This window comes from Podarcis melisellensis, assembly GCF_964234715.1.
Source record: "Podarcis melisellensis genome assembly, chromosome: 6".
Lineage (NCBI taxonomy): Eukaryota > Metazoa > Chordata > Lepidosauria > Squamata > Lacertidae > Podarcis > Podarcis melisellensis.
Window position 1 is genome coordinate 51872298 of NC_138538.1, and position 23269 is coordinate 51895566.

General features: G+C 46.0%; 1 protein-coding gene across 3 annotated transcripts; it reads left to right on the plus strand.

Moving 5' to 3' along the window:
* The first annotated feature begins 13 nt into the window (after nucleotides 1-13).
* Nucleotides 14-21398, plus strand: LURAP1 (leucine rich adaptor protein 1). 3 transcript variants are annotated; one of them, XM_081914024.1, is made up of 2 exons: nucleotides 14-235; nucleotides 17342-21398. In XM_081914024.1, exons 1-2 carry the CDS (start codon nucleotides 83-85, stop codon nucleotides 18041-18043), a joined length of 855 nt encoding a protein of 284 aa, XP_081770150.1. In that variant the 5' UTR covers nucleotides 14-82; the 3' UTR covers nucleotides 18044-21398. The 3 variants fall into 3 exon arrangements, with proteins under 3 accessions (XP_081770150.1, XP_081770151.1, XP_081770149.1); XM_081914025.1 differs by lacking the exon at nucleotides 14-235 and adding an exon at nucleotides 1722-2016; XM_081914023.1 differs by lacking the exon at nucleotides 14-235 and adding an exon at nucleotides 7370-8374.
* Nucleotides 21399-23269: the final 1871 nt, after the last annotated feature.

Genomic DNA, 23269 nt, shown 5'->3' on the forward strand with positions numbered 1-23269 from the left:
AAGGAGACGGCAGAGGCAGTGGCTCCGGCAGAAGAAGGAGAGAAGGGGCGGAGCAGCCGCAGAGGTCTCGGCTTGGCTGTCGATGGGCGGAAGAAGGCGCCGCATGGCAGGGACGCAGCGGTGCCATTGGCCCCCTTGGCCGCCGATCCAAGCGCCGGCCCCTCCTCGAAGGAGCGCAACAGGCGAGGAGGACGAGGAGTCTTCTTTCCAAGCCGCAGGCTGCAGCCCCGAGCAGGTGAGGGCAGGCAGGCGTGCCAAGATCTGTTCCCCCAAAGGTTGGTTAAAAAAGAAAAACCTCGATCCGAAGCCAAGCTGCTTCTTCTGCAGCATCTTCGCCGGGACACGTGTACAAAGGGAGCGCGCGCGCGCACACACACGTGTAACAAGTTGCTACACTAAGGAGTTACCTAAAAGGCAGCGACAGATTTCCTGGAGTCGACTTCTGCTGGGTGGGTGCAAATCCCGAGAAACACGACACGTTAATTTCAGAGGCTGGTGCGGCTTCAAAACCGCGCACCATAGGATCGTTAGTCGCCCCCAGCTAGAAGGGGAGCCTCAATTGCGCTACATTTATGGATGAATGTGGCGCGCGGGAAGGGCGGGGGGAGAATAAAAGATGACGGTAGCCACAGCCTTTTCTGCTGGCCAGAAGGCTACCTACACCCTTAGAGCATTCTTCAAGAATGGGCAGACATGCGTAAGATGGCACTTTTAGGTTCTCTGTTCTCTCTCACACACACACACAGAAAAACCCATGACACACTAAACTATCAGGCGAGTGTTTAGTATGTCATAGATATATCCAGTGCTTTAAGGATGCCCTCTTCCAAGAGCTCAAAGAGAGGAATGAGGTTGGAGAGGGATTAAAAGTATGAGTGCCCTTGCCTCAAGGGTAGAACTTTTAAAATAAGGTTACCAGATTTTTCAATGAATCTGGGGACACTTTTCAACTTCCTACTAAATAGATGGATTTTGTCAGGGAACTGATTTGTAAATCCGGGGACTGTCCCCAGGAAACTGGAGTGTCTGGTACCCTTATTTTAAAATGACATTAGGAAAGGAGATGTAAAGGAAAAAAAATCCTACCCAATTTCCTCTCTCACACAGTGCTCCTCCTATTTCTTCTTTTTTTTTTCATCTAGGCAACACAAAAGTCCCACCCAACTTAATTCAGGGATGTGGAACCCGTTGTCCTGTAACTGTTGTTAGGCTTCAACAGCCCCAGCCAGCATGGCCAATAAGCAGAGATAATGGGTTTTTTAGTCTAGCAATATTTGGAGCACCACAGGCTCCCTAGCCTTGTTCCATCAATGAGCAGGGATGGTTTAAACTTCTGCTCATTGGAGCCCTTTTCAGCTACAGGTGGTTCTCAGCACAGTCCTACAAGTGCCTGCTGAGAAGCAAGCCCCATTGAGGCTTCTGGGGAAACACAATATATAATTTCAGCTTTTAGAATTTCCTAAAATAAAATATTGAACTCAATAGTTATTAAGTCATTATCTTTGAAAGAAATATGCTAACCCTGAGAATATGATAGTCGAACCGACATTTTTAGAGTGAAACAAATAACAGAAGAATTCCCATGTTGGAGCAGACAAAAAACCACTACTGTCCAATCCTACGGAAGTTTACCTAGAGAAGTCCCATTAAGCAGGAGCTCCCATGCTGGGCTTTCCTTGCAGCCAACTGTGCACAACTACCGTAGTTGTTGGAGAAGGAAGTAGCAGCATTGGAAGTAGGTTGAAAGTGCAGCCCTGCTCCATTCTCTGTGCAGCTATACACTGCACATAATGCTTGCATTGGGCTATAGGCTCTGTGCACCCAGGGCTACTGCAACTGGTGGAGGTGGGATGCAAGGAAAGCAGACACATTCCTCTTGCTTTCACATGTTGAGCCTATACGGATTCAGTCCTAATTTCAATTAGGGGGAGCTTGCATCATTACACCACTGGGTGGCAGCATAATAACATGAACAGAAGCAAAGCAGCCTTGTTCAAGGGAAAAAAATCTTCAAAGGTAAAGTTAAATAGTTTCATTAGTTTTTGTTTTGGTGTCTTACAGCTTATTTACAAATGTATGGAAATCGTTTCCCCCTGTTAGGTTTGAGTGTCTGTGTCTATTCTCTGCTTCATCCAAGATATCAGAAAAAAAGTTTAATTGTCTCTTGACCAGCCAGCCAGATAAAACTTTTGCTTGTTTTTATATTTAAAAATTGTGAGTCGCTTTTTGGTGCCATAGCAGAAAGGCGGTACTGTATATGAGTGCATGAATGAAGCACAATGACTTTCTGGTGAATTACCCTCTGTAGTGCTTATCAAGACATGAAAATGAATTTGATCTTAGGTATAGTTTATTGGTATGGCTAAACATTCAATCTGACCTTTACGTTAGTTCACAGAGAAGCTGCTTCATTATTTAGTTGTCTGTAACTAGAACACTGCCCATGTACGAGAGTCTCTCTTACAGAGTGTGGGGTCAGAATACTTCCTTCTGTTTCCAAGCAGTGTCAGAGAACAGGTAGGGTTCCTGAGCCCTTGAGAAGAGGGAAACAGTTAATACAAGGGTGGAGAAATTAAAAGTAGAGGCACCTTACCATCCTTTGCATCTGGCCAGGCTTGGCACAGGGTCATAGCTGCCTTCTTTTCCAGGGTGAGCACATGCCAAGGCAGACTGGGGCTCTAATATCATTTTCTTCTTCTTCTTCTTCTTCTTCTTCTTCTTCTTCTTCTTCTTCTTCTTCTTCTTCTTCTTCTTCTTCTTCTTCTTCATACCCTGCCCATTTGGGGCAGGAGATGGAATTTTGCTTGGTGCAGCTGCTCCTGCTGAAATTGCTGCCTCCACACAATTTCTAAACGCAGGAGATCCTTGGCCTCCTTTGCACCTTATCACCTTCCTCTGTCCTTTCTGACCCCCCTCCTCTGTGCATGGGTGGGCTGGAGTCTGCTAGGCCCCCTGAAGCACATTAACAATTTAATGGTTGGCTGGCTCCTCCAGGCATCGCCCTGTAGTGTCTGGCTGTATTAAGCAGGGTGATTTCCCAGAAGGGAAGCCAGATCGCTCTGCTAATTACTAGCCATTCAGACTGGTGTAATTGACAAAGAAGAGGCCACAGCTGTCAAAAAGTATGAACAGGTTCACCAGGTCAAGCACGTCCTCCCATCCAACTAAGTATCCCATCTTGGTACTAGGTACCTAGACACTTCTTAAGATTAGTAACCACCCATTCCTCCAGGGAGGAAATTGCATGCTTGATGCTTCTACAGTAATATATGATGAAAAAGGAGTAGGATGCAATGTGGCTGAGGGTCCCTCCAGACTGGTGGGGGCTGCATTTCTTGGTTTGCTTTTTGTATATTCTGCAACATGTCATTGATACAATAATAGTGCATTAGTGGTAGACTTATAGTGGACTGTTCACACATAATGCTGCTTTATTAGCTGCTTCTCCAACGTTATCACGGCATTGCAACAGAAGTGGTACACCTTGCAACATTTGTGCTATAAATGTTACAGGATCTGTTATAGGATTTCAGCAGGATGTTATGGGACATGCACTGGTTGGAAAAAAAAGCTGTATGTCTGCCCCAGAACTCTTGCAAGCACAAACAGAATTAAAAGCAAGACACGGTATAGCTGCCTCAAAACAACTCATCATGAGTGCACAGTATAAAGGATGTCTGAAGGGGTCCTAAGTAGCTGCTCATGCGATTCCAATGCTATATCTCTCCTTTATTGGAACAGTTATATTGAAGAATGAAGGATCTCCATCTAGTCGGTCTATATTCTAAACTGAATCAATTTCCCTGCAAGGGCAATATTGATCATTCCCCAAAGGGGCCCCCAGTGTTGGAGGGTTGTGTCACTAGAACAATCACAAAGAATCCAAAATGGTGCAAAACAATGCTTATTGGGAACACCCACTTGCTCCAGTGCATGCAGGCTCTTTTGCTGTGCCTGGAGTGAGACCAGCCCAGGCTTTGAAGTCTGCACTACACAAGCTGCCCTGAAATAACACCTATCATGGCACCAGCATTTTGAAAGTCCCCACCATACTGTACAAACAAACAAATGAGAATGTCAAGACTTTGAATGCCTTAGAGGCATTCCGGCAGAATATTAGGAGGTGACTTGAGCACAACAGTCTGCCCATCTGTGATTCTCAGCAATGGCATTCAGAGGAAAACTGCTTTGCTTTCTTCCAAAGAGAGAAATAACAAACTTAAAGCGCAATCCATCTATCATCTATCTATCTACTTACATGATACTACCCTTCATTGAAAGATCTCAGGGCGGTTCAGAAGATTATACACACACACACACACACACACAGAGAGAGAGAGAGAGAGAGAGAGAGAGAGAGAGAGAGAGAGAGCTATTTTTCTAGAAAAAGGTGCCAGATACAATTGGAGCCTTCAAAGGTGCTGGGATGTTTACATGATAGAAGGCGATCCATGGCTGCTTAGATGTCTTCCCACAGAAATTGCATCAGTGAGATATTGCAACCATGTGCTAGCGCTGCAGTGCCTTGCCATGTGCCAGCTGGTTTCATCAGAGCATGAAGCCACAGAGTGCAGCGAGCAGAAAGCGATCCATTATGGGAAAGCTGCCAATTTAATGCTTTATGTGTTGGGAGGCACAGAATTATGCAGAAGTAAGAACGCCTCCTTCCCCTACTCTCCACTTGATGGCTCAATCTTGTTATTTAACTTGTCAAAGGAGTTGGCTTAGGGATGATGAAAGGGGATGGCTGATCTGGTTCATTGATCTGAAATCCCCTGCTGGTCTAGATTCTAAACTGAATCAATTTCTCTGCAAGGGCAACGTTGATCATTCCCCAAAGGGACCCCCAATTTGGAGGGTCATGCCACTAGAACAATCACAAAGAATCCAAAATGATGCAAAACAATGCTTATTGGGAAATATTCCAACAAGTTTCAAAGAAACCTCTCATTGTCCAAATAACCACCTTTATTCTATGTATGTACAAGGGGCAAATGTACACCAGTGGCTTTAAGCACTATGCTTCCCTAATCATGAATAAAGCAGGGGTGAAATGTAATTTAATGCTCAAAAAGATGTGCGTCAGGGGAGTGTAACACTTCCCCAGCCACCGTTCCCCCTGCCAGTCACTTTTATCCCATTTAGGTTGACTTCTACAGTGGTATCCAAGTCCAGGTGGAAGAAAACTTACCTTGGGGGCACAGACTGCAGGGGCAGAGCAGGGTGGGGCAGGGAGAGGAAGGCAGTGGAAATGTCATCCACCTTGCCTCTGCACCCCTCAGATTTCACCTCCGTCTCCTTTACTGCACACCTGACTGGGGCAGGCCCAGCATTTAATGAGATGAAGCTGCTGTCATCATCACATGCAGTTTGGCAGATTCCATAAGATTCATTAGAGCAGGAGTGGGGTACATTCAGCAGCTGAATGTGGCCCTCCATGCCTCTCTGTTTGGCCATTGGGAGGCCACTTTGCTGCACTTGAGTGCTTCTGCCAGGGCACAATATGTCCTTGAGTGGTGACGATGCCTCTGCGTTGCTAGGATGGAGGATAGGTAGGTACTTGTGAATAGGTGTGTGTACAGAAACCTATAACTTGTGTGCAGCCTACTGTACGAAGGGAAAAGGCATACTTGTTGCTTTGCCTACTTTTGCCTCTGGCTCCACCCACCACATGAATGCGGCCCTCAGAAGGTTGCCAAAGAGGAAATGTGGCCCTTGAGTCCACGGCTCCCTTGACCAACTACATTCTTTCTGCAGCACCCCTGTGGGGCTCAGGAGCCCAGTTATGCCACCCCTTGCCTGCAGAGCCGGCAGCCTCTCAAGCCTTTTTCAAACATCCTCCCTTGTGGAGTGTTTCCCCAGCCTCCACTATCCTTGGGGTTCCTCTGGGCAGCTGCTGCTTCCACTCCTGGTCTCTGAGCTTCCTGCCTTGCCCCAAAGAGAGGTGCCTCCTCACACTGCCCCACAGAGGCCTGGGAAGAGGATGCCCCCAGCCTTAGTGGCACAACAGACACTGGCCAAAAGGTGAACATGAGGCTGGCACCTTACCTTGGGAGGCAGCAGTGGGTGTGGCGTGGCAGAAAGGCTCCCCTTCAGCACCTGGCACTCAGCTCCCAGGCAGGCATTGCACACAGCAGGCACAAGAAAGGCCATTGCAGCACCTGCCTACCTGCCTGCCCAGCCTCCCACTTGTCCGTTCATTCCCAACTGCAAGGGTTGGTGGACTGGCTGGCTGGGCTCCCTCGTCCACTTGCTTGCTTACTCCGAGGCCACCTCAGCTCCTGGCAACCAGCACCCCCTGGCCAGCCCCAGAGGCATCATTTGCCAAGGGAGCTTGTAGCCAGGGCTGCTGCAGCACAGCCTTGTATGCAGAGGCAGAGACACGAGAAGGCATCCGAGGAGGGAGAGAAGGAAAGAAAGAGGGAAGGAGGTCGGTGTTGCCTGCGGCACCCCTGACCATTTTTCAAGGCACCCCAGGGTGCCACAGCACATTGGTTGAAAACCATTGGAGTAAGCCCGGATTTATTATTAATGTCTCCAGCTGTCATGGAGAAAAGTAATATCACAAAGAGACCGCCAGCCTCGTCCCTTCAGGTCTCTCTCTTGCATATAAATCAGTGAGGCAGAATCTGGTGGTGGGCTTTGGATTGAGAATGACTAAGGCCCTCAGGACCATAGAATGGTCAGTGGGGTTCTGCCTCCTTGCAGCAACTGAGGGTGGTGATAGTCATGCCAACAGAGAAGTCCAGTTTAGGGAGGGGCTTCTGTCTCCTGGGGTTGCCCTAATTAATAGAACACAGCAGAGAATGGTGTGGACAAAAGGAGAAGCTGGCTCTGCTTGTCATTGGCTCCAGTTCCACCAGTCATTTGCTCTAGCTCCCTCTGCTGTTGGCCTCCCTGTCTTTTGCTCTACGGGCACCAGGCTCCACTGCCTCCCAATCAGCGCTCTTCTGTTTGCGCAGAGGATAGGATGGAAAGTGCACAATGCAACACTAAACTCCCTGATAGAAACTACTGTCTGTCTGCAGCCACGGTCTCCGTCCAAACCATAGTAGATGGGTTTTGTGGATGACATCTTGGACATAGCCCGACCAGCGCGTGATGCAACAGCAACTTTGAGGACCCTAAGCAGGCTTGGTCAGTGCTTGGCAGGGAGATCAAGCCACCTTGCCTTCAACTTTGGAAGAAAGTCAGGATATCAATGTAATAATAAAAGAAAGAAAGACCAGAGTGGGGGACGAGCGCGCAAGGGAGATGCACGTAAAAGCGAGGAGGCTAAACGAGATGTTCAGCTTTTAAACCGTTCTGCCTACCGGTGTCATTTATTAGTATGGCTCCCCACGCGGGGAAATAAGGCAGCAGCGTCATGATGCGCTTATCCGAGGTGCATTACGGTAGCCCGGCTTGTAGCAGTTTGTTTCTCTGCATTGTGCTTTCCTATCCCTGCTCGGGCAGGTGGGAGAGGCTGAAACAGCAGCAGCAGCAGCAGCAGCAGCAGGAGCCGCGTGGGACGTACTGGGTGACCTGCCTTTGTCGGACGGCCCCGCGCGGGAGGAGACTCTCTAAAGGGACGAGAGATCTCTTTTGTCCTTTGGGGCTGCCTGGGGAAAAGACAGCTTCGCAGCTCCGGCGGCAGCCCTTTCCCCGCTCTCCCGCTGCTGCTGCGTGGGGCGGCAACTTTTGCAGGGAGCCCCCTGTCAACTCCTGCCAGAAGTGGGTGTCCGCCTCTCCCGAAGGTCCTGGAAGGAGAAAGCAAGGGCGGCCGCTGCCCTCCGCCTCTCCTGGAGAAGGCGGGAGCGAAGCAAAGGGGGTTTCATAACTGGCCAAATCCCAGATGGGGAGCAGTGATAAAAGAGAGATCGCAAAGTGGGGAGAGTTGGGAGCCGAGAGGTTTGCAGAGTGAGGCCAACCCCGGATCCTTGGGGCGGGAGGCTTTGCCGCCTGCTGAGCCACCCCAGCCCCGCCCCAGATCTTTGGGGTGCGCTGGGGTGCAGGCCGAGGCGCTGGCTGCCAATTTCTTGATTAAGCAGCGAGGCGCGTTGCTTCTTGCGAGCGCATGTAGAGCCCGCCCGCTTTGACTTTGGGAAGGAGTTGGGGAGGGGGGTCCTTGGCTTCCTACTGCTCCAGGCAGGGCCCCTTTCCCCAATCTGAAGGCGGCTCCAGTCTCCTGGGCATGGAGGTTCCGGGGAGCTGCGCCGAGCTCCCGTTGCCCCACGACCTGAAGGATCTGGAGAGCAAAGTAGGGCAGAAGGCCCCCGACGGGCTGCTCCGCTGGCTCAGGGAGGATCCCGCCGCTCATCTGCTCCGGAGCAGCCCCAGCCGGGGTCTGCGCCACGGCCTGGGAGAGAAGATCAAGGCACTGAAGCTGGAGCTGGTGAGTTCTGCTGCCCCCATTTTTTGGGTTACCTGTGGGGTGACAGGGGAAAAGCACGACTCGAAACTCCCTCTCTTTTCTTTTTATCGATGGAGCTAGAAGCACGCCCTCCCCGCTCCCGTGGAACAGGGTAACGATTCATTCCCATCCTAACAGCTCAGTGGTATATAAAAAAAGCCTTCCCATGAACTCAGACCATTGGTCCTTCCAGCCCTGCATGCCTGCTCTGATTGGCAGAGGTCTCCTCCCAGCTCTGGCAGAGATCCTGGGACCTTCTAAACGCATGCTGTACCCACTGGGCTACATGGCCTTTTGGGGGTGGGTGGACAGTGCCTCCCCATCCTCACTGCTAGGATTTGCCACCATCCACTTCTTCATACAGTCCTCCTTTCCTGTGCGAGAGAAGTGCTGGGCAACTCTGTCCAAGTTCCGCCTCTGCTGTGCCTTCCAGTGTGGGATTGAGAATCTGCGTTTTTTAAACCCAAATGTTTGGAGACAATAAGTGTGCATCATTTCTTTGCTGGGGAGGGAGGTCCATTTATCCAGAGGCTCTGCTACTTTACATTTACATCACATTAATTAAAGCTAACTGCACCCCAACCATTTATACGTGCATCTTTTCAGTCCAATTCTGGTATCTGAGTATTAGAATAATAGGAAGGGGCCTCAGAGGTCACCCAGCTCAACCCCGTACTGATGCAGGAACTCCAGTATTGCAGCATCTGTGATAAGTGGCTGCTTCCACTTGAACTTTAGGTCACAGCAAACCAGTTCTAATGCACACAAACCATGTTTTGCCTGTCGTAAGTGAGTGCTGGAACGGCGCTTCCAGCAATAATCAACCAGTCTTTCCCTTTCTATGTTTTTCCTGCTATCTCCTGCCATGAGAGAGTGGCTGTGGGATTGTGGCCCTCCAGATGTTGTTGGTCTACAACTCCTATAATCCCCAACCACTGGTTGGGAGCGATGGGGTTTGAGCAAGAACTGGAATGCTTCCCTGCATTTCAGATGCTGGAGGCAGGAAGGCATTTCAAGTCCCCGTTTCACAGCCCAGCTGAGGGTCTTGGGACCCATGGAGTCAGTTCAGCCAGTGTTTCAGTGGAAATTTGATTTCAGTGGAAATCTGGACTGATTAAGCACATACTCTTTCTATAATGTCTGTCTTTGAGATATTGGCTAGAATGGGATATTTGATGATGGACTGATGCTGAAGAGCTAAGGATACATAGAGTAAGTAAAGCACCATTGGATGCAGTGGGACATACTCCCAAGTAAGCATGCGTAGGATTGCAGTTTGCACTATATACATATACAGTGGTACCTTGGGTTAAGTACTTAATTCGTTCTGGAGGTCCGTACTTAACCTGAAACTGTTCTTAACCTGAAGCACCACTTTAGCTAATGGGGCCGTCTCCTGCCACCGCGCCGCCGGAGCACAATTTCTGTTCTTATCCTGAAGCAAAGTTCTTAACCTGAAGCACCATTTCTGGGTTAGCGGAGTCTGTAACCTGAAGCGTATGTAATCTGAAGTGTATGTAACCCGAGGTACCACAGTACACATATACAGACACATGCTATATAAATATAATGTGTGTGGAGAGGCTGGCAAAGTGTTGTTGCTAAGATTGTGAACTATGAACAAAGCAGCTCATGGCTCAAATCTCATCTCAGTCTTAGCTTCAGCCTCTCTTCTGCAATTGGGGATCCTAACAGCAGCCTACCTTACAGGAATGTTTTAAGAATTGCTAAAAAATAATGACTATGAAATGCTTCAAACACTTTAAATGCACAGTACAAATGCTAAATGTTGTTGTCTGTAAACTTTTGATGCAATCCAATATACATGCCTACTGTAAGGTTACCAGATTATTATTTTTTAATGAATCCAGGGACACTTTTCAACTTCAATGGATTTTTTATGAGGACTGATTTGTAAATCCAGGGACTGTCCCTGGGAAATGGGGATGTCTGGTAACCTTAGCCTACTGAGAAGTAAGTCTCATTGTCTTCAATGGTGCTTACTTCCAGGTGAGTTCAAACACAACTGAACCCAAACCACTGCCAGGAGCCTTTTCCAACTTGCCTGTTAATGTGAAAAAAATGCAATAAACGGCAGGAATATCAATCTAATCCATAGATATTGCTGATGAAATTATTCTGAGCCTTTTATTATCTTCCACTTAGATCTTGGCATGCAAGTGATCCTTTCCCAGACATCAGAATGAAAAAAGAGAACAATAAGAAATGTGGTTTATTGTTAGATTGCTTCCTCAGGGAGAAAATAGTACACAAGGGTACAGCCTCTTGTCCTCCACAGATTGGCTGGCTCTTTGCCTAAGGGATACATCTGCTCCACAGCATGAGAAAGATGCTCTTGAGGTCTCTTAACTGGTAGAAATACTGCGGGGAGGAGGCTGAAGGCGGCATTCAGCTTCATTTATCATCCATTTAGTTTCAAATGCTGAGTTTTTTTTATTTGCAAGGATGCTGAGAAATGGGGGAAGAAAACAGTTGGGATACATTAGCTCAGAGCTAATGCTAACTTTGGAGACTGATTTCCAAATATGGCGAGTCCCACTGCCTTGGGCACACCCTTCCATATGAATGCAAATAAAATAAAATATCAGTGTAGCCTGCCTGTATCCATTTGCACATACCTAGATGTTTCTTAGTGGAATGAGCAGTGGGTCTGGCAAGCTACTTACCCCAAAGGGCAATTACTAACCCCAGGAACATGAGAGGGTAGCTAGCTGTAATTGCAGTAGTGAATTCTGCAAAGATTTGTGGATGGCCCAGTTTGACTATCCTCTAACTGAGATGGAGCTAGAGAATGACAGTAACCTGTGGCCACTTAGTGAGCTATAGCTGTGATATAACTTGCCCTGGGAACTTCTTGCCTCATCTAAACTCCTGCTCTTCGCCCTTAAGTTAGACCAGTTGCTGGATTGGATCAAGTCTTTTTGAAACAAGTGGGATATTTTCTATTTAGACTGAAGTCAGGGGTTTGTTTCACATATGCTGATGAGGCTAAATTTTTCATCCATTCATTCATTTTATTAAATTTGTATATTGCCCTTCATCGCCAGATCTCAGGGCGTGTCAAAAAACAAAATTACAACATGAAAAGTACAAAATACATAATAAGTAGGAACCAAAGCAAACCAATAATCTCCCCTCCCTCAACACATTTAAAAGGGCATTGGATGCTAATCAGCCAAAGGTCTATTTAAGAGGAATATTTTTTTGTGTAGTGCCTAAAGATGTATAATGTAGGCTCCAGCCAAACCTCCCTGAGGAAAGCATTCCACAAACAGGGAGCCACTGCAGAAAAGGCCCATTCTCGTGTTGCCATTCTCCAGATCTCACGTAGAGGAGGCACATGAAGAAGAGCCTCAGATGATGATCGCAGGGTCTGGTCAGTTCATATGAGCAGAGGCAGTTCTTGTGGTCCTGAGCCATTTAAAGCTTTATAGGTCAAAACCAACACTTTGACTTGGGCTCAGAAACTAATTCACAGCCAAAACAAAAAAAATTCTTTCCAGTAGCACCTTAAAGACCAACTAAGTTAGTTCTTGGTATGAGCTTTCGTGTGCATGCACACTTCTTCAGATACACTGAAACAGAAGTTTCCAGACTCTTCTATATAGTGAGAAGGTGGGGAGGGGTATTACTCAGAAGGGTGGTGGGAATGGGTGATTGGCAGATAGCTGTGATGAGCCTGTTAACGACTCTTAACGACTTTTTTTTTTTTACTATGGCAGACCAACACGGCTATCTATCTGTAATTCACAGCCAGTGCAGCTGGATTCTAATTGTACTTTGCACAACTGATTTCTCAATTTGGTTACAATCTTAAAAGACAGAGGGACCTGATTTTACTAGCGGCAAGCACAAAGAGGAAGTTTGTGTCTGTTCTTAATCCCTGGGAAAGTTGGGATTTGGATCAAACCAGAAAATGTGCTGCTTGATCCCCATTAATCACTAATTAATATTAATACCAAGTGCCTTTGGGGCGAACATTGTGCCACTGCAGCAGCACTTGAGAGATATCAAGCAGGGAAGAATGAAATCCCAGTATCTTTTTTTAAAAAACCCCCACACCCAACCAATTCTTTGTACTGCTCAACATTATTTGCAAATCATGGCCCATTTTGCTAAAGCTCTCCTTAGCATCTTGCTTTTGAACAGATAAGCAGGTAGATATGGTACTTGTCAGTGTAAGAGAGCAAGGGAACTTGGCATGCCCATAAATATGACAGCTGAGAGGCCTTGGCGCACAGAACTCAGAATCACTAGGTTGTCTCAATTTCTGTATTCTTCCTTTCTTTCTCAGGCTAAGGTTAAGTGTAAACAGATACACTGCATTGCTTTAGATCTTGGGCCTGTATATATATATATATATATATATATATATATATATATATATATAGGCCCAAGATCTACAGCAACACAATGTAACTGTCTTCACTTAACCTTATATATATGGTACCTTTTGGGTATTCAGTGTGCTTAGAGCAGGGATGGGGAACCTTTGTCCTCTAAAAGTGGCTGGACTCCAACTGCCATCAGCCGTAGCTGTAGTCCAGCAATATTTGGAAAGCCACAGTTTTCCCTCTCCTGCCTTACAGGAATGTTGTACGGTGTGTCCTACATTATAATGTGAGGCTCAAAGCCAACTTGGAAGTTCATGGTTGTGCAGAGATTTGAATCACACACACCCTACAGGCAGGAATTGGAAATGACCATAAGGGACAATGACTGGTGGGTGTTTGAGTGGAATAATTAATAATAATAATAATATATAATATATAATATACTGGTGGAGGAGGGTTAGCCTCTTCCTTTTTACTGTTGCCCTGGTTTAATAGGTGGGGGGAGGATAGACAGGTGCTTGTTTTTAGGACAAAAAATAATATGTCCTACATAACATGCCTCCTTCCAACCTAGCAGTTCGAAAGCATGTCAAAGTGCAATTAGATAAATAGGTAAGAAAGGTAGGAAGGTAAATGGCGTTTCCATGCACTGCTCTGGTTTTGCCAGAAACGGCTTAGTCATGCTGGCCACATGACCTGGAAAAACTGTCTGCGGACAAACGTCAACTCCCTCAACCAGTAAAGCGAGATGAGCCCCGCAACCCCAGAGTCGTTCATGACTGGACTTGACTGTCAGGGGTTCTTTACCTTTACATAACATGTGGTTCTGCATGTTTGGTGCCAGTGTGGTGTAGTGATTAGAGTGCAGGACCTGTGAGACCAGGGTTCAAATCCCCACTCAGCCTAAATTGTGTGTGTGTGTGTGTGTGTGTGTAAGAGAGAAAGCGGCAGAAGGGAATCATGTGTGAAGAACATGTTTCCACATGAGACTCCTTATCTGTCTTTGGATATGTGGGTGGAAGCTTGCTCAGGGCAATGGTATCCCCACCCATGTTGTGCTTGCCATGCAAATATGTTACACAGATGTACCCAAATGTGGATTAATGCAGTTCTTAGAGAGGGGGTGGGAGTTTGTCATATGTACATGATTGGTACAAGAAGCTGCAGGTCCCAATGGTTTTAGCAATTTCAAGGAGACACTTTGCCCTCAGCGGCTGGTTGTTAAAACTTGCTTTTTGTACAGCCCTGGCTCTACCACTATCAGATAACTTAACGGCAGTCTTTTAGCCCAGACCTTACTCTGTTTATTCAAAAGTAAGTCACTTAAGAGTAAGGTATTTAGAATACTGGCCTTGGTGCCCTGAATCCTGTACTTGCTGCAATGCCTAGTGTCCTTAATCATGCAATGTCTCATTGTACTCCGAAGGCACGTGAGGCCACCTCCCTGCTGAAATGAATCAGGTCTGGGTCTGGTCCATGTCTAGATGGGTGACTAGCTGGGAATCGCATGCCTGCCTGCTTGGGTTCTAGATGAAAGTTAGGTGTGTTATGAATGTAAACAAATAAGTTTAAGAAACATGCTGTGAGCTTATACCCCGACTGATCATTCACTTGGCAGTCATTAAGAGGCAGTTTTTTTTCAGTAATATACCACTGAAATGAATTGTGGCCTTAAACACCCTACACTAAAATATAAGCAAGTGTTTTTTTGTTTTGTGAATTGGTTTGACACAGTCCTGGAAAGGGACTTCAAAGAACTCAGATGCTGCATAGTTAAGACCCTGATGGCCCATGCAGTGGAACATCCTATACATTTCTGCCAGCATCAAACTGGGCGTGTTTACATAATTATTGGCCCACAAAGGAATTTGTCTTCCTTCTTAGTTTGTGGTGGTTTTCTGTCCCTTGTTAATCAAGCAAATTGAATTCTTACATATTTTACCATCCTTGGGCATAGAAGATATGCCATGGAGATATGTTGCTAGCTCCTAGCACATTAGGGTAGCCATTGTGGTGCCCTCCAGACCATAGTGGACTCCAGTTCCCATCATCCCTGACCCTGACTGTTGTCCATCCAGGCTTGGACTTCTGGGAAGTGTAGCCCAAGAACAACTGAAGGGCACCAGGTTGACAAAGGCTGCCCCATGGGAACGTCAGCACAGAAGTTTTTATAAGGTCCAGGGGGACATATCCAGAGTATCCCTGTAGGATATTTAGTAGGATATTTAGACTGTTCCCCTAACAATCTGCACCACGTCAGAGCCATTTTTATTTAAGTGTGCAGCCCAGAGATGTAGGCCGTATCACTACTGTGTTTTCTTTAAACCTATCGCAATTTAGGTCTTAACAAGTTTTAAAAGACGCAATGGAAGCAGAGACTCTGGAAAACAATTCAGAAGCCTATGCTCACTGCCTGCATCCATCCAATTTCAGACTGAACACATTCATTCCGCCCACTGGGAATTGCCACTACAAAGCAGTCACATCTCTTTAAAGAACAGCTGCTGTTCTGTTTATTTGCCTTTATTCAAAAATAGAACTATACATTTGTGCAATAGGATCCATGTCCTGCAGACCTGCCATTTGTTCTCTGGTCTTTTCCTGGTTTTTAAAAAGCACTTCCTGGACAAGTATTTCCTTAGTCACAGTTCCTCCATCTGTTCATTCAGACTTCCCCTTTCCAAAACCAGCTGCAATGGAAGTGCAAACCTGCTGGTATGTAAATATTATTTTGCCACCTCAAGCCCATGTAAAATGGCTTGAAACCTGTGAGCCAAAACTAGTTATGGGGTATTATCAGAGGAAAAGTGGACATGATTAACGCTTCGCCATTCCCTGTTAAGTGCCCAACTGAGTGCCCTGGCCAACTACCGGTAACTCTGCTCTCCAAAAAAGGAGGATTTATTCCATGTCTGAGCTCATGAGTAGAAACTGTGAGAATATAACTACATCTACTCAAGTCATCTGTACCTGAAACAGATCTGGTCTAGTTCTAATTATTCTCCACTGAATACATTGGAATCTGGCACTCTAATAGTCATCGCCAGTACTGATTTTTGGTATCAATTAGTTAGTTAAAGTTCTTTTTCTTTTAGAAGAAGAAAAGGAGGGTTTCAATGTTTATACATACATTTCAGAGCAGCTCTTCATGCTGGAGTTGCTGCAGGAAACACAAGTATCACACTGGTGCTTCTTGCAGTAACTATGTACATTTCAAATGCTATGCACCCCGATTGGATTAGACGTCTGTACCCAAAGATGCAGGTCGACATTATACCTGCACTTTTGACATCTGCAGTGGGAAGCATTAGTGTAATGCTGGTGTTGCCTGCAGAAATCATCATGTGTCACGCTGCCCTTAGTTGATGGCTTTCATGCTTTCTGTGGGTTGGTCTTCATTGGCCTTTGGTGGTGCACTTGGTCTCTAGGTGAAGACAGGCCTGCTGTTTGTTTTCCCATTTCACTATGTGCTGTTGGAACTGTTTCTCCTCTGTCCATGGTGCTCACACGCCTCATCAGCTAGTTCAATGGCATCTTGTCCAGCTGGAATCATTTACCAATACCACTGCCTTTGAATCTAGCCTAATAAATCAAAACTTCTCTAAACAAATCATTTGCTAGCTTTTCAAGATCCTTGCCTCTCTTCCGAGTTTTGTGACAGCATCGTGGAGTTTTGTGCTGGCTGCATTCAAGAGCAATGCTGCATACAACAAGGAGAACTTTGACGGAACTCAGCTTCTCCTTGTGAAACCTGGGGACTGATTCATAAACAGTGTTTTTTAAATCAAAGAAAGCTTAATTATGCTTTTTGTTAGGTGCTGTTTGCCACTGGTTTATATACAAAGGCCTCTGATCTTCACCATGCCACTGCTTTGGGAGGGAGAAAAGTTTGAGATAGCTTGTGGAAATGGGGTAGCTACAAGAAAAAATGGCTTCTATGGAAAAATCCAACCACAAAACCAGGAAAGATGTAATGGCTGGGGTTTTTTTGTTTTTTTAAGGGGGATTCTAGGTAGCTTAAGTGAAATTTATTGCAGGCCCAACAGGGTTTTTTGGGGGGAATTGTCTTCCTGAGGGGCAGTAAATTCTCATGCGATACATGGGGCATTCTGGTGAGACCTCTGTTGTCACTGCATTTCATTTCAGCCACCTGGTGTTTTCTTTCTCATTTTCATTGTTCCCTGCCACATGGAACACATGAGAAGCTCCTGGCCCAAATGAGAGAAGTCCAGTGCCAAGAACCACCCCTTGCCAGTTGGCATTGTTACTGTATTTATTTATATTTGCATCGTCGGACTTTGGTGGTTCTTCATGGAAGCAGGGCCCTTGCACTGAGTGGCCAAGGGGAAGGGCCATAGCATGCAGAATGCCACAATTTCAGTTCCCAGCATCTCCACTTTGGATCATGCTAGGAGAAACCCCTTCCTGAATCTCTGGAGTCACCACCAGTCAGTGCAGACAAGACTGAGCTAGATTCCCGTGTTCCTGTGCTATACATATATGAAGTATCTCCAGTTCACCTTCCAGAAGGTCCTCCATTCCAGATATCCTGCAGCTTATAGTTTCATACTGCATTTTCTTTCCTATCCCACAGGCCTACTTGAGAGCAATAGACATCAAGATCCTACAGCAGCTAGTAGCGGTGCACGAGGGCATAGAGGCTGTGAAGTGGCTCCTGGAGGAGAAAGGGACGCTGACCAGCCGCTGCAGCAGCCTCACCAGCAGCCAGTACAGCCTGGTGGAGAGTCAGGAGACATCTCGGCGGGGCAGCTGGAACAGCCTTCAAGACCCCAATGACAAGTTGGACAGCATCTCCATTGGCAGCTATTTGGACACACTTGCTGATGATATGGACGAGTATGGGCAAAGCTCTTCCATGGAACCCATAATGTCCTCCACCCCGGGCAGGCCACTGGCCAGAGCCGAGCTGGAAAGATCAAAGACTGACCTAGATAGGGCTTTTCCTGCCAAGGGTGAGAAAGAGCCGGAGAAAAGCAAAATGTGCCTCGAGAGGGTCCCCGTTAAAAGCCAGTGTTCAAGTGAGCCAAACAGAGCTGCTGGGCAGTCACCACCAATGGCCAATGGGATATTGGGCAGAAATGTCCCAGGGCTGGAGCAAAGCACTGAGGTTAAGTTACCCTTGGCAGCTGCCGAGCAGTTGAGCAGTCCAGCAGCAAAGGCCTTGAGGAGCAGCAAAGTTGACTTGGAGAACTGCAAGTTGAATAGCAGGAGGCACTTGGAGTATGATGCCCATTGGCAGTGGGTTCAGTCTCAAGATGATGTGACGTTCTTGTAGCATCCCAGACTTGCTGCCTGGGCTAGCAGGTTATGGGCACAGGGCCTCATGCAGCTACAGTAGTTTGCACTTTGGATTGGACCATCTGTTTTCCTTGCCAAAATGGTTGCTTCTGTCTACTGCATTTGCTGGTGGACACAACATAGAGTTGCATGGTTCTCCCTTGTCATTAACTGCCTCTAAGAAGAGCTCTTGTGTCGAGCGATACCTGTTGGAGGGATTCTTGGCCTTCCATCACGGCATCCTTCAATCTTGTGCAATAATGTTTCTAATCTCTGAGAGAGATGCTGCATTGTCATGTGTGACACATCACTGCTTCCACACATCCATGAGGTTTGGAGAAACATCTTCATCTTAAGAGCAACGAGGCGCATATACCTTGATGCAACCCACGTGACTTTCCTTGGGAGAACTCTGCCCCCTATTCTTCCTGTTCATGTTAATGGAGAGTTGCTTGTGGGTTTCAGAAGGGAAGCAGAGTCACGCCTTTGACACCACTTCCCCATCTCATCTGTTTCGTTATTATGCACTTTGATGGGGAGATTCTCCCTCCTTTGCTCAATAGTTCAGCAAAGTCCCAGGTTTAAGAAAGGAATGGGGGAAACAAATTTCAGTTTGTTTGCAGCACTCACCATGATGAGCATTCCTCTCTGTTCATCGCTGCCTCCACCTGAGCTGGAGCAGAGGAAAATTGGGGGGGGGGGTAGTAACCATTCCTACTGTCCTAGTGTGCATCAAAGGCACTTTGAGAAGGGCTAGAGCAGGAATGGGGACACTCAGATCCAGGGGGCAAGCACAGCCCTCCAGACTTCTCTGTCTGGCCTGTAGGGATCCCCTACAGACTGCTTTCCCCCAGCTATACTCCTCTGTGGCCACAGCCCTCACCAGTCCTACTTTGCATCCTCCTTGGGTCCTTTTGTCTGGAATGTGTTCTTGAACTCTGAAAATGCTTCTTGGTTGCTGGGATGGAGGATAAGGGTGTGTGTATGTGTGCCTACTCTGTACAATGGTAACATTTACATTTATTGCTCTGCCCACTTCTACCCCTGGCTCTTCCCTCCACTGAGATGTGGCCCCCAGAAGTTTGTCTAGAAGTGCCTATGTTGCACTGAAGGTGTTCCAAGTGTCGCATGTCTCTGGGGATTATTTCCCCGTCCCCAGTTCCACGCTTTCAGGGAGCCCAAGTACCTTGGAGGTGCACAAACAAGCCCCAGATCTCTTTCCAAGCTTAAAGGGAGGCAGGAATCATGCTTGGAGACAGGACACTGCCTCTCTCTGGTGTTCACACATTTTACAAGGCCAGCCTTCATCAGCCTGGTACCCTTCAGATGTTTCTGAACTATAGCATCCATCATCCCTAACCCTTGCTACATGCTGGCTTGAGCAAACAGGGTTGTTGTTGAGGAAACATTTGAAGGGCACCAGATTGGGGAAAGTTGACCAATGAAAATCCTGGGGAGAAGAACTGAGGGTGTGCTAAAATGTTTGGGAGCCAACATATTTTCAGCTCCGCAGAGGGACACAGACAGATATGCTTTTGTCACTACCTTCAGGCTGATAGGCAGGGACCTGGGTTTTCCTCAACCCTATGTGCTTTGTTTCTGGTGTGGATTCAAAGAAGTTGACTAGCTTTTCTCCCATGCAATTTACCCTGTAGTAAGAGGGAGATGGAATTACCTGATTTTGTGGGGATGTCATAAAGCCAACTTTTGACTCCTGCTAAAGCAAAAATCTATTCCTCCTCTTTTTTTAGAAGGGGAATAAAGGAGTAGGCTGAAGTAGTTTCGGCTTTGTTTAAATTAATGGTCCCTTTAACCCACGTTGGCTAAGACTGAAAGAGAACCAATTTTGGACTCTCTCTGATGCAAATCCTCCAGTCTCTTCCCTGTAAGGTTTGACAATTCATTTGCTATTCCCTCCTCCCTGCTGCACCATGCCCCACACTGCTGCAATTTTTGACCTGCCAGCATTGTAGACAATGTCAAATTCATAAAAGCAGGGTGGACAGGTGCTGTCAGTAACACCAGATATCTGTCATCCTTACATAATTTTGCAGTGCTTCTGTTGAGCCACTGTGCACTTTCATCCTGCAAGTTTCAAAACCATTTTTCACAGCACAGCATGTTACATTCTGAATCCTTACGGTATTTTCTTTGAAATCCTTTTAAACATGCTTTTGTATTTGAGGAGCATCCATCTTCTCCCTAGATTTTCTTTCAGAACCTTGCGTGCCAAAATGACACCGGCCAATCTGGTCTGACCATCTTTTCTGTGAAGGCTCACTTAAATTTTCCGTGTCTGTTATGCTCATCATTCTTAAAGGCGCCAGTTCCCCAGCTGCAATACAACGTTCAGCACTCAGTTATGCATGCCGTGTGATGAAGGTAGATGTGTCCAGCCATATGACAGAGTTCACTGTGCATTTGAATTCTGGTTTTGACAACAAAGTCACAACAGTCCTCTCCTGAAGGTTTTAACGTAATTCTAAGGAGGAAAACACACACACAACACCACAAAGTGTAGCATCAACAACCTTAAGGACTTGTTCTTTTCTCAGGCCGCTAGGAAGACACACAAATTTCTCATGTAATGTTGAATTGCAAAGGGTGAAATTACACAGAACTCTTAATTGTGTAACAGCAACTGTCACATTATTTTTTTTTAAAAAAAAGATTTGACTTTGAATGATGGGGAGGGGGACTTTAATCCTTTCCTCCTATGTTATCACCCTGATACTATTCCTTCCCAAACTGCTACTTTTGGGGGTGGGGAGCAAAATTTAGAGAGGAAGGCATTTTTCATTCAAACTGTGACACAGGGCTGAAAAAGGGTTAGTCCCTTCCCCACATGCTTGAGTCCTGATCCTGATTGCACCACCGGGTGTTGGTGTGTGCAATTTAAACAGCATGTTTAAAGACAAATTACATGTGTTTAAAGAACAAGACACATTTATTTCAATCATGTGATTGATGATGGCCAATCTAATTTGACCCCCAATGCCTCTCTCTCTCCCCCCCCCATCCTCTTCTGAGCTGCTGTGGGTTGGTACAAACTAAGTGGTCTTAAAAACCTGAAGAATCCAAACTCAGAAATGAGAGCAGCAGCAGCAGCAGTGGCTGCCCTCTGTGAAGAGACCTATATTGCTTCATCTGTCAGTTATGTCCTCCCTTAAAGCTTCTAGTATGCATGTCAGTATACCAACACCTTGGCTTGAAAGGACAAAAAGCCAGCTTTCAGCAGTAGCGTGGGTCAGTGAATGACGTGAAGATTATGAATAGATTCCACAAGCAATGTTGTCTAATGCCTCTGCCCATGTTTCCAACCCCAAGAACAATAAAATCCTTTATGCTTCTTTCCCCATTTCAGGAATGGGTTGCTTGGAAATCAGGAATTGTTTTGGTTTGTTTAATTTGCTGCCATATTCATTGTACAATGGTGACACAACAACAAATACTGTACTACAAAGGGGCCCTTGCAAAGTTCATTGGATTCACCACTTTGGTTATGTGATAAGCACCTTGTTCTTTGTTCCACCTTTATCAGGCCATGTTGGTTAAACTTATAGGCAGCCTATGGCCAATTTCAGCTGTCACTTGAAACCAGAGCCCAGTATAAAGTCTACATCACGATTCATATCAGCAAACTTTGACTTCAGAGCCTGAGAATGATATTTCGAAAACAAATTCGTACATATTTGAGTTCATCCAAATAAATGTGCAATTAAAATCAGTGCACACCAATGTGGCAGATTAACATTTGCTTTCAAAGCAACTAAAGAACAAACAGATGCTTTCAATGTGAACGCTTCACATTTGGGATGAGTTTGCTTAAAATATATAGTTCACTCCTACTTGCTGCAAAACCTGGACAATATGCCCAGAAATTGAGAATTCGAAAACTGGGTGGGAACGATGTTCATCTGGTCCAACTTCCTGCCCAGAGATTGGACAGCCCAAGCAGCTGCTTCAACATACCCAATCCAGATCACAGAATGTCTCAAGCAGGTGCACGGCTGGGAAAAACCAAACCCAGCACAGGAAATGGCCTCAAATGATTCAAACCAGAGAACAAAGCCATATGCTGCAGAATAAGGCAAACAAAGAAATCCAGGTTCTCTAGGCAATATGACCAGAAGGAAGCTTCTCTCCAAATTGTTAGAATGCAGAGTAAACTGCCTTGAATATTAATGTATTCTTCATCTTGTTACAGCACACATCACTAGGTGGAGTTTAAGGATGTTGGCCCTTTTTGAAATATTTTCATTCCCATAACGAAATTGATGGGATTTTCCAGTGTTCTCACCTAGGAGAATTCATTGTGCTGTTTGCAGGGAGCAAAGCATTTTATAATTCATGAAAATTTCTCTTGCATAGCTGGGAAAGATGGCCTCTTGAGGCTGATTCTTAAAACCACAATTGTGCATGAGAAAAACAAATCCCAGTGCATTCCAGTGGATAATGCAAATCATATTATCAAATAAAAATTTCCAGTCTTCCCTTCGGTGACGTCTCCTTGCTTTCTTATATAGACACAATCACTTGCAGATGGAGCCCAGCATATTAAATTTTGTGGAATTAGCTGAGATTTCCACTTCCTTTTGGATGCAAAGACAACTACTCCATAAAAATGTAAAGTAAACTCTGAATTGCTAATGTATTTAATTGTGTTTTCACCCCTCCCTAATTCAGTTCCCACCAACTCTGAGCTGTGTGCCTTGGGCTCCTACCAGTGAGGAGTCCGGCACAGTAAGGAGCAATATTTCTACAACATCAGGGGAGCTGTCCAGCCATTGAGTCAGAGCTAGACCACAAGACTAAGAACTGGGCAGGAGACAGTGTTGTACTAGCAACATACAGTCAGCAAGGCAGAGAGAGGTTTTATAGCTGTGCCTGTTGCATTACCCCTTTCTCAAGCATCAGTGAGGGCTTGGCTCAGAGTACCCTTTTGGGTTCTTTCTCCCAAGCAGGGATCGGAGATGGAAGACTTTGTTTATTTTGTTAAATTTGTATTCCACCTTTCCAACAAATGGAGCTCAAGGTGGCTAACAGCAACCATGCAAATACGGTAACATATAATAAAATGCAATAAAACAGCAACAAAATACAAAGTTAAAAGTAAGGCAGGCAAATATAAAAACAACCAGTTGCCTCATATACAGTGGTACCTTGGGTTACAGATGCCTCAGGTTACAGATGCTTCAGGTTACAAACTCCACTAACCCAGAAA